General features: G+C 40.4%; 1 protein-coding gene across 1 annotated transcript; it reads right to left on the bottom strand.

Annotated features, from left to right (window-relative positions):
* Positions 1 to 2,228: 2,228 nt before the first annotated feature.
* Positions 2,229 to 19,223, bottom strand: LOC139453343 (ras-related protein Rab-28-like). Its single transcript, XM_071235015.1, has 6 exons — positions 18,973 to 19,223; positions 15,343 to 15,439; positions 8,644 to 8,732; positions 5,387 to 5,516; positions 4,526 to 4,629; positions 2,229 to 4,064 (listed from the first exon to the last, which is right to left on the bottom strand). Exons 1-6 carry the CDS (start codon positions 19,045 to 19,047, stop codon positions 3,891 to 3,893), a joined length of 669 nt encoding a protein of 222 aa, XP_071091116.1. The 5' UTR covers positions 19,048 to 19,223; the 3' UTR covers positions 2,229 to 3,890.
* Positions 19,224 to 19,669: the final 446 nt, after the last annotated feature.

Genomic DNA, 19,669 nt, shown 5'->3' with positions numbered 1-19,669 from the left:
AGAACACCACGTCAAACATTTCAAAGTTCATCATAGGACACCACCTCAAACATTTCGGAGACCATTGTAGAACACCACCTCAAACATTTCAGAGACCATCGTAGAACATCACCTCAAACATTTCAGAGGTCATCATAGGACACCACGTCAAACATTTCGGAGACCATCTCAAAACAGAGCCTCAAACATGACAGAGCCTTGCAGATGAAAGGTCAAAATAGGGAAAATAACTTTGAACATGCAGGTTTCAAAATTTGTCTTAAGTCATTCTACAAGACCAGCATTCTGCCAGTTCTGTATTACACATGAAATATGGTTGCCACAATTTGGATTTTGGATTTTCAGCATCTGGTAATCCTCCATGACAGATCTAACACTGTATATAAATTATCCTGCAATTTGCACTTGATCCAGGTAGGAACAGAACTCGGGCTGTTGGTGTGACGAGACGAGCTTTTACCACATCCAATCAACAATGCCAGGATCAAGGACAGCTTGTAAGAAATGGTGTGAATATCCAATGACATACACAACACCAACAAAAACACAGAGAAGGTCATGCCGCATCACTTTGTCCCAGAAATACAGAAATTCCTGCACTACTCAGGTGTATTATACGTTACTCAACAATTGATAGGGGTACACAGCAATAGAAACTAAAAGCTTAAGTCCACAAGTCCTTATAACGATAACGAAGACAAAAACCTTAAAAATAGCCAATTTCTCCTAGTCCTTCTGATAGCTTAACTATTGGACAGTTTGGCAAGGACTATAGGCCAAGTGCCATTTTCTGGTTACTGAATTACTAAGATTATTGAGTCCTGTACTTTTAATGAAGCAACCATGATTTACATAAACCATTATAGTAAGGAATAATGGTTGTTCGTCTCTTTGTATGCATGTAAGCATTCCTAAGAGTAACTCTGGGGAAGGTTTGGTTTCCAGATTAATGAGGTTTCACTATACATGTGTTTCATTACCAGGAAATGACATTATTACAGTATCATGTATTCAGTATCATGAAGGGTACCGCATGCCATTGTCACCCTATACAGGACACCCACCGTTATGCCGTTTTTCTTATTACATTTTATCAATTAGCCAACCCAATCTTTCCAAATGTGCCCCCAAATTGAATTGTTTGGAACAATCCTGTTTTTCCATACAAGTGTTAATTATATATTTGTACAATAAGAAGGTTTAAAATAAAAGAGAAGGGAGTTAACTCTTTGATAAATCAGACAGTCGTGTTTCCTACAGACATGCTTTTGAATGATCACTTTTCAATTTTATTTCAATTTGAAACCCCAACCCATTGTTCCAGATTGTAATTCTTCCAGCAGCAGGATCAACAATGACATATATCACATATCACGGTACACATATTTAATATCACTGAAACCACTGAAGCTTGAGTATACTTTGGTTGAAACAAATACTCTCATATGGCACAAATTTGTATCCTTTAAGAATCAGAGATGTATCACAACCTAGCATTATGAGTGAGTGAGTGAGTTATACACCTCTTTCAGCATCAATCCAGACATCTGTAACAACGGGTGTCACATAATACCACTAGGCTAGCCCAATGCCTCTCCATTATAGTTAATGATGAAATCAGTGGTTGCCTAGCAACCTCATCATTAATCCTCCACTGAAAGGTCTCAGCATTTTTAACATATATCTCAGGTATGTTTCCGAATTAAATAAGTTGACATCAAACTGTGATGAAGGGGGTGAGATTTCCTGTAACAAGTATGGAAGTCAACACGATTGTAGACTTATCTAACATCTATGGTTTAGAAACTAAATAACAGAGGCAGAATAAATCCCTTATACCCCACTTAAAGCAAAAAAAGCTGCACGCTTTTTCTGAGTCTATGGAAGTCGATGACACAGCACAAGTTAACCTCAGCTCAATCAAACAACTGTTTTCTGTCAATTTTGAATTTGTGTTCATTCTTTTACAAAGTCACATTAGAACATGTCGGGAAGATCAATTGTAGCAGGATCACGAGGGTTACATGGGGTTTTATGCGTCCCGCGTGAGGTCACCACAAGCTGGAGGCGAGGGGTATAAACCTCAAGAGGGAGGCATCAAACCCCATGTACCTCTCATGATCCTGCCACAAATTATATTGTACTATTAAAACCGTCACTTAATGGCCTTCAATAAACCAATTAGACAAATGTGTTCCCTAATCCCAAATATTTTTTTGGTTTAAAATGAAGCAATTTTTAGAGATCATGTAATATTCACATTAAATGACATATCCACCCTGTTCAGTACCAAACAGCAAGTAGCTGTCATCGATACTAACTCTCTCCAAAGATTACTTAAGCAGGCTCATGAGAGTTAGTGAATATTGCTTTGTGCTATTGTCAGCCTATTATACAAATAATACATTGGCTACCATATACATACAAGCATGATGATATTACACAAACATAACATCAAATGGATTTGTCTCAACAAACAATAAATAAATATGCTTTGGATTTTCACAAAACAAACGTAACAAACACAATTAAGAAGGTAAATTCATCAACATGATGAAAGCATCTCCTCCCATGGACATATCAATAGCCTAAAGAACCAGTCAAGCACTCTCACTCTTGAATTAAAACATATGTTACAACACCAGGTAACAAGCTCATACTCCACGCATCTGACAACACATGTCCATCTCAGAACATCAAACAAGTGTCATGCCAACTGTTTCAATCTAAAGGACCTCAAGCTCCAACTCCTCCGGTGGCCTCAGTTGCCTTGGCAACGTCTGCATCAGAGCCAGAGCCAAAGCTGTCTTTACTCATATACTAGATGTCCGGACCATTTGGAAGTTTGCAAGTTGGATTAAAGTTGTCATTAACCCATTTTTGTGTGCTTAATCAAATTTAAAGATGCACATCAATAGAACAGTTAACCCTAGATACACAGATATCTCAGTTTACATCACAGGACTAATTACATCTTCAACCATGGAGCACATCCCTCTGTAACACAGACCTAGTTTGCATTCACATGGCCACCAGCTTTGGTAACAGTACAAAGTAACTACTCAACATTCAAACACTTTAGATTGATGACAAAACAGTCTGTGAAAACGATGGACCAGGCATGTTAACTAGTGTTGGGTGACATACAACCTCCTGGCAGTCTATACACTGTGATGGAGTAAATTACTTTGGTAATTATGAACTGCATATGCCCGGCTCATTTTAACCAGTGTTCACAAAGAAAATCCCCATATGTGTTCTGTCTAGTCTGGTCCAATCTTTACTCTGCTCCTGACAGAATGAACATTTAGTTCCTAACATTTGAAATGTTCTATTAATGTACTGTCTAAGTAAGTGTGTGAGGTGGGTTAATGCTGCTTTGAACAGTATTCCGGTTATATCACGGCATGCACAGCAAATTGGGTCGCTTTTGATGACAGTGGCCTCCACCATTGCCCGGTTTCATCTAAACCCGAAATTGATTGTACAATTCAGTAAATACATAGGCGGATACAGAGGCGGATCCAGAGGGGGTCCAGGGGGTCCAGACATCTCCCTTTTGAAAACTAAATGTAGTATGTTGTACACAATCCCACCCCCCTAGAAAGGATTTTGATATTTTGGTATTTTGGACCACTCCCTTTTAAAAAGGCTGGATCCGCCCTTGAAATAAAGGACACCATCTCCATCTACATCATAAGCACAGCCACATGCCTGCTTCACAGTTCCAAGTAGCTCCATGCAGGGTTGTAATATGTCCGGTAGTACTCAAGAAGTAACAACAGTCGTGTAGAGCGTGCAAGAATAACACTGTGGGGAGCTTGAAGTCAAAGTGTTGAGCACATGTGGTCACAACGCTGTTGCTGCCACCAGTGTAGAGGATTGAGCTGTCACTGCAGCGTACAGAAGGAACTTTTAGTCTGTGTGGGGAGGGGTTTGGCTGCTGCATCATTGCTGTATTGGATGATCTCTGCTTTCACAACCCGCTGCTGCTGCTCAACTTCTGGCTTGGTCAACTTGATTCCCAGAATCTCTGCAGCCACACGTTGGAAACACAGGTTCACCTAGGAAGAACGTATCATCATCATCATCATCATCATCATCATGATCATGGGTTCGATTCCCGACATGGGTACAATGTGTGAACCCCATTTCTGGTGTCCCCCGCTGTGATGTTGCTGGAATATTGCTAAAAGCGGTGTAAAACCATACTCACTCACTCATTATCAATTATCATCATCATCAACTATCATTAACAATAATCAATCATCATCATCATCAACAACATTATAATTCAATCCATTGATTAATACATTACAACTGCAATTGTGAAAATAGCCCCAAAATTCATTCCTACTGCTAATACCATCTATACACTTGACTTCCCTTATGCTGCTAATATCCAATATTGACAACAGAAACCTTGGTATATATATTTCATAATCCCCAGCACTTTGTGTACTTTTCTGTTTTTTAAGTAATCAGTTAAGGTAGCTGAAACTACTTTTTATGTCCGTCTACCTACCGTATCCCCAGTCTTAGCCGACACAAAATGGCTGGACATGCCATGTTCCTGAGCAAACTTCTGGTGCTTGTCGAGCTTCACTGTCCTCATATGCTCCAGGTCACCTGTAGGTTGAGGAGTTATTAATTTAGGCTGGAACTAATCATGGTAATCAGCGGTAGAAACTAACATCTTAGTCCACTAGTCCTTATGATGATAACAGCAAAACCCTTAATAATGGCAAATTTCTACTAGTCCTTATGATACCTTAACTGGGCAGTGACAAGAACTACAGGACTGGTGCCAATTTCTAACACTAGTAATGTTCCTTGTCATGAGGCTTTGTTTGTTTGTTTGCTGTTTAATGCCGCACTCAGTGATATTCCAGCTACATGACGGCGGTGTGTAAATAATCGAGTCTGGACCAGGCAATCCAGTGATTAATATCATGATCATCGATCCACGCAATTGGGATTGATGACATGCATCAACCAAGTCAGCGAGTCTGACCACCCAATCCCGTTAGACGCCTTTTACAACAAGCATTGTCGCCTTTTACGGCAAGTATGGGTTGCTTTAGACCTATTCTACACCGGCGTCTTCAGAGGCTAATTAGATAGTTGAAAATTAAAGGGGTCCTCAGATACAAATACTCAAGGAGTAAACCTCAAGGACCCCCCTCAGTTTGCTCACTGTATGTGATAGTGGCCAGTTTCGTTTCCGAGGTTCTGACTTCATCCACACGGCCAGGGTGCAATAACACATTATTCTTAAGAAGTCTCTAAATCAATCATTTTAATACTAGGCTTATGACAAAAACACTTTGGCTTTCATTATTAATTTCAACCACTGCATATGATTTTCTAAACACAAAACACTCACTTTTATTTCCAACCAAAGCCATGTGAGGTAGTCGTGACTCCTTTCCATAGACTTTTTTAACCATGTTGTACCAGTCTTCCAGGTTCTCAAAGCTGGCATAGCTGGTTATGTCATACACAAGCAGGGCCCCCTGCAACACACAATACAATACCTACTGACACCACTGAGTGAGTGCTAGACTCTCTTACACAGGTCTTGCAGACAGTCACAATACCTACTGACACCACTGAGTGAGTGCTAGACTCTCTTACACAGGTCTTGTAGACAGTCAAAATACCTACTGACACCACTGAGTGAGTGCTAGACTCTCTTACACAGGTCTTGCAGACAGTCACAATACCTACTGACACCACTGAGTGAGTGCTAGTCTCTCTGACACAGGTCTTGTAGACAGTCACAATACCTACTGACATCACGGAGTGAGTGCTAGTCTCTCTTACACAGGTCTTGTAGACAGTCACAATACCTACTGACACAACGGAGTGAGTGCTAGTCTCTCTTCCACAGGTCTTGCAGACAGTCACAATACCTACTGACACCACTGAGTGAGTGCTAGGCTCTCTTACACAGGTCTTGCAGACAGTCACAATACCTACTGACACCACGGAGTGAGTGCTAGTCTCTCTTACACAGGTCTTGTAGACAGTCACAATACCTACTGACACCACGGAGTGAGTGCTAGTCTCTCTGACACAGGTCTTGCAGACAGTCACAATACCTACTGACACCACTGAGTGAGTGCTAGACTCTCTTACACAGGTCTTGCAGACAGTCACAATACCTACTGACACCACTGAGTGAGTGCTGGTCTCTCTTACACAGGTCTTGTAGACAGTCACAATACCTACTGACACCACTGAGTGAGTGCTAGTCTCTCTTACACAGGTCTTGTAGACAGTCACAATACCTACTGACACCACGGAGTGAGTGCTAGTCTCTCTTACACAGGTCTTGTAGACAGTCACAATACCTACTGACACCACAGAGTGAGTGCTAGACTCTCTTACACAGGTCTTGCAGACAGTCACAATACCTACTGACACCACGGAGTGAGTGCTAGACTCTCTGACACAGGTCTTGCAGACAGTCACAATACCTACTGATACCATTGAGTGAGTGCTAGACTCTCTTACACAGGTCTTGCAGACTGTCACAATACCTACTGACACCACGGAGTGAGTGCTAGTCTCTCTGACACAGGTCTTGCAGACAGTCACAATACCTACTGACACCACTGAGTGAGTGCTAGACTCTCTTACACAGGTCTTGTAGACAGTCACAATACCTACTGACACCACGAAGTGAGTGCTAGTCTCTCTGACACAGGTCTTGTAGACAGTCACAATACCTACTGACACCACTGAGTGAGTGCTGGTCTCTCTTACACAGGTCTTGCAGACAGTCACAATACCTACTGACATCACGGAGTGAGTGCTAGACTCTCTTACACAGGTCTTGCAGACAGTCACAATACCTACTGACACCACGGAGTTAGTGCTAGACTCTCTTACACAGGTCTTGCAGACAGTGACAATACCTACTGACACCACGGAGTGAGTGCTAGTCTCTCTGACACAGGTCTTGTAGACAGTCACAATACCTACTGACACCACTGAGTGAGTGCTAGACTCTCTTACACAGGTCTTGCAGACAGTCACAATACCTACTGACACCACGGAGTGAGTGCTAGACTCTCTTACACAGGTCTTGCAGACAGTCAAAATACCTACTGACACCACGGAGTGAGTGCTAGACTCTCTTACACAGGTCTTGTAGACAGTCACAATACCTACTGACACCACTGAGTGAGTGCTAGTCTCTCTTACACAGGTCTTGTAGACAGTCACAATACCTACTGACACCACGGAGTGAGTGCTGGTCTCTCTTACACAGGTCTTGCAGACAGTCACAATACCTACTGACACCACTGAGTGAGTGCTAGACTCTCTGACACAGGTCTTGTAGACAGTCACAATACCTACTGACACCACGGAGTGAGTGCTAGTCTCTCTTACACAGGTCTTGCAGACAGTCACAATACCTACTGACACCACTGAGTGAGTGCTGGTCTCTCTTACACAGGTCTTGCAGACAGTCACAATACCTACTGACACCACTGAGTGAGTGCTAGACTCTCTTACACAGGGCTTGTAGACAGTCACAATACCTACTGACACCACTGAGTGAGTGCTAGTCTCTCTTACACAGGTCTTGCAGACAGTCACAATACCTACTGACACCACTGAGTGAGTGCTGGTCTCTCTGACACAGGTCTTGCAGACAGTCACAATACCTACTGACACCACTGAGTGAGTGCTAGTCTCTCTTACACAGGTCTTGCAGACAGTCACAATACCTACTGACACCACTGAGTGAGTGCTAGACTCTCTGACACAGGTCTTGCAGACAGTCACAATACCTACTGACACCACGGAGTGAGTGCTAGACTCTCTTACACAGGTCTTGCAGACAGTCACAATACCTACTGACACCACGGAGTGAGTGCTAGTCTCTCTGACACAGGTCTTGTAGACAGTCACAATACCTACTGACACCACTGAGTGAGTGCTAGTCTCTCTTACACAGGTCTTGTAGACAGTCACAAGACAACTGATATTGTATCAAACAATCCTATTCTCATCCCATCTCATCTGCAAGAGAGTCTGGGGTTCATTTATAGCATTATTTCATAAAACATGTTAAACCTTACTGTTACACATAACACTGTTACACGTAAAACTATGAGCATTGGTATCATACCAGGGGTTGATTTAACCGCTGGCCCATTGGCCTGTGGCCAGTCAAAATTACACAGGGCTTGCTGAAATGTAAAGTAAAGCCCGTTTGGCTAACCAAAATTTCACTCCGCTGTGTATGTTTAACTATTTTAATCGGATCATCTCAGTAGAATGACAACCGGGTGCCATTTTGTAATGTTATGGACAATAACTTCTTTATTTGCTCATAAACCACCATGAAATGACGGAAATGGAAGCTAAGATTTAATCTCAGAGACCAGGTGACATTTTAAAGGTAAGGAGTTCTAAAATTTCAGAGCCCCACTACGTGGCTACGCGGCCTCCACCATGTAGTTTGGGCCAGATAGATTGGAGAAGTGCCAATAAATTATAAAGGAGCAAGTCCTCCTGGCTACATACACAATTATTGTTAAATCTACCCCTGCATACTTATACTTACCAAGGAATGCAATCAGGGCAACCTGGGGATGGGACCCAGGAGTTTCCTACACTACTTACATGGCTGCCATAGATGTAGTTCTCCAGCATCTTGCCTCCGAGTGTCTGGCCGCCGATGTCCCACACCTGCAGGGCCACATGAACATTGCCTGCAACAAGTCGGGGACCATTTCATCACTTTGTAACTAACTCATTACCTGTGGTAAATGACGAAGACCTAACGATAAGTGGGGTGTCCTATACAATGTTAGTGTACATAAGGTTCCTACAGTGTGTGTTTTCCCCCTCACAAGTTCTTGTCTTAACGATACTAGGCAGTGGAATTGATCATTTAACAGTCAAGTCCGACACTCGTTAATCCAACAATCGGCTTTATCCGACGCTAATTATGGGAACCGATTTAATCAGTGCTACTTACACCCGTTAATCCGACAGTCTCGCACTCCGACTCTGACTCCGACACATCTAATTTGTAACGAATTTCCGAAATCACTCATTAATCAGTCTTGTTAATCCGACACAGTGATCAGCATACTCCGGAGTCATCTGCTCGCTAGTACACAGCCCATGTTTTGATGCGAGGCGAGTCGGCTAGTAGCTGCATATTACAACGGCTACAAAGATGAACAAGTTTGGCACTAAACAATTACTGCTTTAAATAAACAAAATTAGATTACCTCGATCTCATTAAAACCAGGTACCGCCGACAACACCCCATTACAGGTCACATCACTAAAAAAGCAGCTTTCTTGAGCTTAGCGGTACCAGTTTTAAACTGGCAAGTTTCATTCCAGACTATGGTTTTTAAAGTATTTTGAATCAGTCATACAGTCCGTAACAGTTGTTTTGTGTTAAGCTTTAGAGGTTGCATGATTAGAAAACATATTCTGCTGACAATTTAACAGAACAATATAATATTTCATTTTTCATGCTTTTATTACGTGTTTGTATCATTATCTATCGTGTACTTGTCTGATTTTCAATCACAAACGTTGATACTACTTAATTTAACTGACATACTTGTGAATCTGACACAATCATATGCAACCAACCATGTCGGATTAACGGGACATGACTGCAATTGGATCACTGTTTAGCACCAGCTTCCTCATGTACGTCTCACGGTTGTAGTCTGCCACACCATCCAACCATGGGATAAATGCAGTGTGAGATAGGATAAGTTGAAAAATTTGTAAATTTTACATTAAATTGTCTATTTCACACGCTATATGCCCTCCCAACAACTATCCCTGCATGTTAGCTCTAAGAAAGAGAATGATGTGGCAGGGGTAGTCATGTGATCATTTTGTGTTAGTTGCAATGCACAGGATTACAGTGAATGACCCATTTGTATGGGTGGTGACCATGGTGATGCTAGAATCTGGAAACATTGTTCAAGCAGGATCGAAAGAAGAAAAACTGCATAGTGTGAGATAGGATAAGTTTAATTTTTTTTAACATAGTTAAGACAAGACTAATTTTATTTCTTTTGGAGAGAAATTGCTATTCCATATACCATGTATACAGTGCGCTGTCAAATACTACATTGTAAAGTAAAGGGATTTATTCACCCACTGAGAAATGTGTCTCCAAAAGAATGAGACCGTTGGCCCCTAGCCCAAAATGCGACTCAATATGACTCTTCACAAGCATCAGTGGATTTATATCTTAAGAAAATGTCCTCTGTCAGGTTTAGAGGAGAATCCTCACCTTAATTCAACCTTACGTTAATCCAATCACACACCAAAGAGCACCGCTTATTAGCGCTGAGTAGAGTACTTCAGCTTATCATGTATGTCGGCCTTTAACGCAGTAGCAAAGAACAAAGACACCATGTTGCGTGGGTGGCGTCTGTGTGGACTTGCAGGTGTGATCAGTGATGACATAAGTGAGTAGAACTCTTGTCTTGACCCAAGCAGTGACAATTCACAGGATGTAATTAGTGTTTGAATGACATTGTTTATATACTTGTTACAAGTGCTGCTCAATAAACAGTGATGTGGAATACATAGTAGTTGTTTACTAATGCGAGCCCACTCGCATTTTTCGCATTTAATTCACACTCGTGTTAATTTCAAGTATTACAGTTAATTAAAGTATTTCCATCCAAGGCGAGATACATGGTATTTTATCAAGATCACATGGACCAATCAGATCTTATCATTTTGACATGGAGGTATGATGATGAACATTATTGTGCTCAGTATATTCTTTTTCTGCGTCCATTCTCAACATTTGTGCATACGGGGCGTACATTCTGTGTCACATAAAACCCTGGGTCCTATTATCAGTAAAATACATCTTGCCACTACAAAGCCATAACATTAGTTATAACTATAACAACATGAATTGGGAAATGTATAATTCCACTTTGGGAATTTATACTGACTTCTGCTACAGGGATTTATCCAGGATTCTAAACTTAGTGCCCCTGGCAAACAATTTGAGAACAAATCAAACAAAATTGGGATTAAATTCAGAGGTGGGCCTGTTTTAACATTATATTTGAGATGAGATTGCATTCAATGCAATAATATACAACAAAGTATTATCCTATCAATTCATCCTGTTATGAGCGAAACACGGGTGATTGCTACCAAGACATAAAACTAACCATGTTAACATAAATTGGGAAACTTTCAATTCCATTTTGGGAATTTTTAATGACATATCATGCAGGCTTAGCACTGCATTATGGCCTCTGAGCCGGTCTAGATAAATCCCTGGTATGGCTTCAGTTGAAATAACAGGAGATATAAACTTTGGTCAATGAAAATGTGAAACTTGTGATAAAACATCACTAAAGTACTCAGGGAAATGAAAAAAACCTGTTTTTTCGATCTCAGATTTTAAATAAATGCAGTTAATATACAAAATATATAAAAATTCAAACAACTCAATTAGTACTAATTGGGCCTTGGCACAAATACAGCGTATCAAAGGTGTTTATGTCTTTATACACATAAAAGTGTGTAAAAATATGAACAAAACAGACTATTGTGAAACTGAGCATAACCAGGTGTAAGTAGATCAAGGTGAATGTCCATGACCTATGACACCTTGACGACAGGTGAAAACCGTTGCTTGAAACCCACCTGCATGTGATTTGTGTGTGGTTAGTGATTTGTGAGTGGCATTGTGAGATAGTGAATCATCGTCAAAATATCAGAACGTAAAAGTAACATATTCTCTTCTCAAACAACAACTTACCTGTCATTATTATCATGTACTTAAACATAGCTGTTATTTTATTGTTGATTTGATCACCTTTTTTCCAGGCTAATTTGCATAAAGCCTATAGCCGGTTTCTGCCATGTCAATTTGGACTTAGTTTTATTTTTGAATGTTGAAAGTGCCTGCAAATTACCTCCTGTAAAGTACATTTTGTATTGAGCACTGAGATAAAGCTAGCAAATCCAGACTAGTACTTTTCCAGTTGTTCTGTAATTTCGTATTTACATCTACGCAATGCTTTGTGTCGATTATTAAATCCAACAAAACAGATTTTTTTCATTTCCATGAGAACTTTAGACATGATGATTTACAATTTCCATAGCAATTACTGGTATAATAGGCATTGATTAATAACATTCAGCATGTTCAGAGAGGAAGGTTAATATGTGTATTTGTATTGTCAGAGAAACCAGAAATACCAATCGATCACCCATGAAATCAATTAATTTGAATACCACAATGACTATAATGGCTACCCAGTGTTGGAAATTACCCAGTACTCCAGGGTGTCCTCTCATAATCTTAATGTTAGAAGTTAAAGAATTAGGGTGTCCCCCAGATTAAAATACCATAATAGACCCCCTTATTTTCAAACACTCCTACCATTGTGACTTAATTCTGATTACACTGCTCCACAGTGGATAGAAAGCCTCAAGGGTTTAGATATGCTAGAGGGTACTGTTGTTACTGAAAGCAAACACTTTAAAGGGCTCTCTTTGATCATGTTGACTGAATTACATCATCAGAGGGATCACCCATATCATCATGTTCATTACATAATTTTTTAATGAAAGATGGTAGACAGTAGTTGCGTTATGATACGACTAACTTCTTTCAGTGGCATTTAGAAGTTGAAGTGATGAAGTAAGACAAGTTCTATGGATGAACAACTTCTTTATTACAATTAGTGCGACATTTCGGTGTAGATCCTAACACCTTTATCAAGCAATAGATGGATAGGGCTAAACAACATAGGTATATATACACTTATTGACATCTAAGTTGTTACAGTGACTAGTTGATGGACACAGAGAGGTGATTAAGCTAATTGGAAGCCAGTGGATGACTAATGAACACTGAGTGAACAAGCAGACTGATGGAGATGATGGAAGCCACTGTATTAATTTGATGGACAAAGGGATTTAGCAATTAGGTGATGGTAAGCAGGCGGGATGTAATAGCCTTGGCCTCTGTTCATTGCTGGCTGGATCCTTTTGATGTAGATGGCTTCTAGGAGTTTCCTGATTTTGTAGTCTGATTGGTTGTTGGCCAGGATCTTGATGTTGTTCCACTGGATGTTGTGATCGGGGTGGGTTTGGGTGTGGTCAGAGATGGCTGATTTTGAGTCATTTTTTTGTACTGAGGTCTTGTGTTCTTTTATTCTAATGGGTAGGGGCCTGGATGTTTCTCCTACATAGTCACATTGTATGTGATATACGGTTCCAGATGGGTCTTTTTTCTTTGATGTAGGGGGCTTGCCATCGGCACTGAGGATGTTCTGGATTGTCCTGCCTCTCTGGAATACTGTATCAATGTTGGCGTGGTGTTTGAGCAGTCTGCGGATCTGGTGGCTGGCTGTTCCTAAGTAGAGATCTATTGCTTGATAAAGGTGTTAGGATCTACACCGAAACGTCGCACTAATTGTAATAAAGAAGTTGTTCATCCATAGAACTCGTCTTACTTCATGGTACGACTACTTCACTATTGATACATTTTGCCAAACTTGAGTCACAATTTGACATGTATCGTGATACATGATTTGTGGTGTTTTGCATGAAATTTTACGTGAACCATCAAGCATTTATTCAGGATTCCAAACTACCATATTCGACGTAATACGCGCCTACGGCGATATTTGCTTATATGATGGCTAGAGAACAATCTCAATTAGCGCCCCTTCCGATTGATCAATATACGCAAGACTTATTTATTCGTTTATGATACGCACTCGTGTGTTACATGCACCCTTAATTATGGGCAATTAAATTCTGGAAAAATATATCTGTCGCTCATAAACATTTCAGGCTGTCAGCATAAACCACGAAATGTATCTTTCAACTCTGTTTTTTTCACCAAAATAATATTCTAATGAGAGTCCCCTAATTCTAATTTTGAGAGCGCCCTGGGAGCTTATTATGTCGAATATACAGTAAGTACCTTTGAAAGGCAATTTGAGAAAAAATTGTTGTCGAGCTCAGATTGGTCAGTGAACATGGTGAAATAAAACTCACTTCTCCAAAGCCATAACATTTGTCATTGGGAAATTTGTAGTTCCAATTCAGAAAATTTTACTGACATTTGCTGCAGGCTTTGGGGACGAACAGCAACATCCTCTGAGCAGGTCTAGTTAAGATCCTGTCCATGTGGTTCTATATGGACAAATGCTGTGATATAACTTGAATACTGGAAGCAGCATGAAATCCAACTCACTAATTCACTGTGTGGTCTAACAAAACATTGTTGCTATTGTAGCGGCCATAAAATTTCCAAGTCCTGTGTTGGGATTCAAACCACGGACCTTCTGATCCGAGGTCAGACGCCTTGTCCACATGACCAAAGAGGTAAACCCCGTCAGCAAGCTGACAAGGTAAAGGATGTCAACTGTGGGATGACTCCACGCCCTGCTACATACTCCCCCATCAACAGAAGGCACGTCCTGGGCCGCATAGTAGGGTACTGAGGCTTATTTTGCTCAAATGTAATATGAACGTGCTCAGCCCAACGTTGGGCACCAATGTAGCGGTCATAAAAATCCTGAGTCCCGTGTTGGGATTCGAACCACGGTCCTTCTGATCCGAGGTCGGATGCCTTGTCCACATGACCAAAGAGGTTAACCCCGTCAGCAAGCTGACAAGGTAAGGATGAGTGGATGTGTGGGATGACTCCACGCCCTGCTACACTATCAACCAGTTTATGTTTTACTCGTTATCAGGCCTGGGTATTAAACAACAACAACAATGAAAATATAAGTAATTTCTTGAACATTTTGAAAATGGCTACAGAATCTAAACATGAAGGGACACAACATGGGTCGGCACATCTTGCATCATCTTGTATTATAATGTTACCATGGTTACGTGTAAACTTGCAAAGCATTAATTAATACATCAGTTATTATGGCACCCCATGTCTAATAGATAGTTTTCCCAACATCATAGACTCATAAAGTGACATGGATTTATCTTTGGTTGGTTGGTTAGTTTGCACTCGGCAATATTCCAGCTATATGACGGCGGTCTGTAAATAATCGAGTCTGGACCAGACAATCCAGTGATTGATATTATGAGCATCGATCCACACAATTGGGATCGATGACATACATCAACCAAGTCAGTGAACCTGACCACCCGCTCCCGTTAGTCGTCTTTTACGACAAGCATAGTTGCCTTTTACTGCAAGCATGGGTTGCTGAACACCTATTCTACCCCGGATCTTCACAAGTCGATTTATCTTTGGAGGAATATTGTTTCCATGTGAGCAGAACACCAATAGTTGTGATGTCCCCATTTCATCTCAACTGTTTACCTGGGAGGACTATTCTTTTAAGGTAGAAATCGAGCCCCACTGTTTGGCCATATTGCTTCTTGAACTGTTCTTGTGAATAACGGGTAGCCAGAGACGTCTGCAACAGGAATGCATTTACAAAACATGCACATATGATAATCAACATCTAGCATATCGAAACATCAAAATTTCATAGAATAATACACATGATACACGCTAGTTACTCTATTACATAATGGAGTGTGAGAATGAATATTTATTTACACAGTAGTCAGCAATATTCAAGCTATAAGTCTGTCTCATGATGGCCTTTAAATACTAGAGAGATAAAGCCTCTTGGTGAGTCCATTTCAACAGCGTGCAAAAACCTCTGCAGATTTCTTGTAAGCTAACCCAAGGTAAATCAATCATGTCCGTTCATATTTGGATTGGGGGAATCATATGTCCAAACCAAATTTCTAACAACAATCTATTCCTGCAGCATGTTACAAAACTACAAGAGAAACTGAAAAGAGTTTTGCACACTGCTCAAATCATGTTAACAGTGAGTGAGTGAGTGAGTATGGTTTTACGCCGCTTTTAGCAATATTCCAGCAATATCACCAGAAATGGGCTTCACACATTGTGCCCATGTCGGGAATCGAACCCGGATCTTAGGCGTGACGAGCAAACGCTTTAACCGTCAGGCCACCTGACCGCCCCCTCATGTTAATGGTGAGTGAGTGAGTGAGTTTGGTTTAACACCGCTTTTAACAGTATTCCAGTTATATCACAGTGTGTCAGCTTAATGTGGGAGGAAAGACCGAAGTGATGCAGGTCTCAGACGTTTACCACTCTGGTGAAACCCACGAGCATGGTGCTGACAAACCTAGAAACATAATCAGGGTGAACCGGGTTTCGAACCCACAATCATAGGTTTCTGGCGTTCCCAAGGGACGCAACTGTGCACAGCAAATCGTGGCGCCTTGGACGACTGGGTCACCTGTGCCCCCTCATCTTAATAGATTCCTATCACAGCTGCTTGAGTGATGTGCACATGATGCAGTGGTCGGCTTTGGAAAACCTTGTTAACTTAATACAGCATGAATTCTAACCACTATCCCCACACATTCAGCAGGTTCATGAGTACCAGGTCGACCAATGAGTAATATCACCATAAACTCAGGCAACACACATAGTTAGGATAACTAACATGGGGATACAACTGTCATTGAAACATCAACATAGGCCACACTTTCTTAATTTAATGTTTCAGAGATTAATTCCAGCGTTTCCACACAAGGTCGGTCAAAATATAAATAAACAGCAATGTTGATCATTTATTTATATGAAAGTCATTCTGCCATGGAGTCGAAATTGCAGCTGCCTTCATGAATCACTGATTGTGATGTAGATATTGAATTTATATATAATATTATTTATTGTATAAAGGGGGTCTTTTTTACTTGTGGGAAACATAATAAAAATAAATATTTTTATGTTTAATTCATTTCTTGGACCAGCAGTAGGGGAGGCGGACCCATGAAACAAAAAATAAAAAAAATGTGTGGCCTTATGGATGATGGGGAAGTTATCAGCTCAGGTACTGCAGCAACCTTCCCCTGGCGCCAGTCTGTATGTACACCTTAACCATACTAAAGCACAAAAATGTACCCTACCATGTCAATGTTTACGCTGCTCAAATCCGAATTGCAACCGTGATTTGTGTAATTATTGCGATATCTAGTAAATTAAGTCTTTTGTGATGTCACACGACGCTACTTTTGATGTACACACACTCCTGCGTCTTGCTGAAAAAAATGTTCCAAATCGCTGAATTACACATAGATCTAAGTCCAGTAAAACGAAATGTCCAACATTGAGATAAATAGCCCCAGATCACTTATACCAAATTTTACTTCACAAAAAGTCAAATAAAAAAGATATTTAAGCACCAGCCTTCTAACATCTCGTCGTCTGCTTGTCTAATTATTACACACAGGGATCATATTAACACGGGTACTATAGATATGTACCCTAGGTACATTTCTGTATACAGAGTGCATGCTGGATAATGCTGTGTATAGTGAAAAATTGGAGTAATTTATACGTATATGTTACTGTGTTTATTTGTTTTTTAATATGGCACACTGAATGTGTCATATACCCGTATTCGACGTAATAAGCGCCCAGGGCGCTCTTAAAATTAGAACTAGGGGGCTCTTATTAGAATATAATTTTGTCGAAAAAAAACAGAGTTGAAAGATAAATTCCGTGGTTTATGCTGACAGCCTGAAATGTTTATATACGAGAGATATATTTTTCCAGAATTTAATTGCCCATAATTAAGGTGGCATTTAAAACACGAGTGCGAATTATACGCGAATAAATAAGTATTGTGTACATTGAAAGGGTGCTAATTGGGATTGTTCACGAGTCAATCTATTTGCAAATATCGCCGTGGGCGCTTATTAGAGCGGGGCGCTTACTACGTCGAATACGGTACGTAAGCGCTCAAGGAACCGGTTAAGTGTATTGCGCAATACAGCTTGCAGCGGAATGGACTCATCCTAGGGTACCTTTCTAAGCGTTAGAAATTGGCACTAGTCCTGTAGTCCTTACCAAACTGCCTTATAGTAAAGGTATCCTAAGGACTAGTAGAAATTGGCCCATTTTAAGGGGTTTGCTATATGTTATCATTATAAGGACTAGTGGACAAAAACTGTTAGTTTCTAACCTTCTTTCTGCATGCTGACTGTGGCCAGGGTATATTTCTGTACACAGAAACATTGGGTACATATCTGTAGTATCTTTGCCTCCAAAACCCCTTCAGCCACATTAACTGTACTGGGCTGCTGTACATGGCGATACATAACTACTACCTGTTTCACGAATCAAGGTGACGTCACACTTTGTGTGCACATGAATGGATGATGAATGCAAAATGACCATAGAAAACAAATAATTGAATTGATGAATTCAATGATAAGTGAGTAGGCACATACAAAATGAAACCATACATTTAAACCACAAATTTTGGTGCACTTTCCTTATATCCATGGATCAAGATTACACGAGGGGTACATTTGTGTTTAGAAACGTATCTGGGGTACTACATTTCTGTAGTCAGTATGTATGTCGTTGATTAAACATAATAATTATGCCTTGATAAATGCTGTGTAGTTTTTATGAATTTTTTGACTGAATCCTCCCCATTATAAATGTTGCAATTAAAGACCCAGGCCTTTAATCGAGGAAATATTGCACCAGTGCTGACAACGACATCAACAGCAGAAGTATTTAAACAGTTTAGTCCTCGGCTAATCATTGAACTCATAATCACATCACAGACGACACTTCATAACACAGACCTGTTACACTGCTTTTGGATCATAAAACCATAAACGGGCAAACTGGACTTTTCAGAACTGATGATTGAATGTGACACGGTTGGTAATAATGTCATTAGCTCATTCAGGTCATACCATTGGCCCTAAGTCAATATTGCCGAGTGCGGCGACAACAAACAAACAAACAAACATAAGCTAAACGTGACGGTAGTTCCTTGGTTATCCTACTCGGCTAGGCTACATATCGATCAAAGTTACTATATGCCAACCTGACGTTTGGTCGTGAAGACTTTTAAATAAGATATATAAAGCGAATAATAACCTTTCCAGACGCTCCGTCTCCCATAATGACGATTTTCAGTTGCTTGTCAGAAGACTCATCTTCTGAGTCGGACATTTCAAGCACCTGACCGAACACGGCAATCAACAAACAGAGTTCAGCTTAAAAACTCGCTTCAGAATGATACTGTTATGTATTGTGTCAATATTCCACTGTCTAAGGATGTTACGTTATCCAATTTGACATGGCCTATCTAGCTAGGCCTAATTGAAGAGAAAATATTTTTCTTTTCGCCGTGGGTTACCATTCGGCTACTTCCGGTTCCTGTCCGGAAACATACGAATATTGACGGAAAAATTAAAGGTGGAAATTTGATATTCTTTGAAGTAAATATCAAGAAAACGTATTGGCAAATATACGTAATAACAGTACAGTGTTTCTTATTGTTAGTATGCACATATTAAAGATATTTTCATGATCAAATTGCTGATTACGTCTTGGATACGAGTCTGAACATGAATACCGCTAAAAACTACATATCGTAGTATTGTACGACACTTCAACCAATTTGATTTTGCATGCACATGGCAGTATTTGTAAACTAGGTTTGCTTTTTTGTTTGTTGTTTAACACCGCACTCAGTAATATTCCAGCTATATGACGGCCGTCTGTAAACAATCGAGTCTGGTGATTGACATCAGGAGCATCGATCCAAAGATTGTATACGTCTTTGATCCAT

The sequence above is a fragment of the Haliotis cracherodii genome, unplaced genomic scaffold (assembly GCF_022045235.1).
Source record: "Haliotis cracherodii isolate W230 unplaced genomic scaffold, xgHalCrac1.p SCAF_9, whole genome shotgun sequence".
NCBI lineage: Eukaryota > Metazoa > Mollusca > Gastropoda > Lepetellida > Haliotidae > Haliotis > Haliotis cracherodii.
The sequence above is the reverse complement of the archived record's forward strand: the minus strand, read 5'-3'. Positions and strand labels throughout refer to the sequence as shown.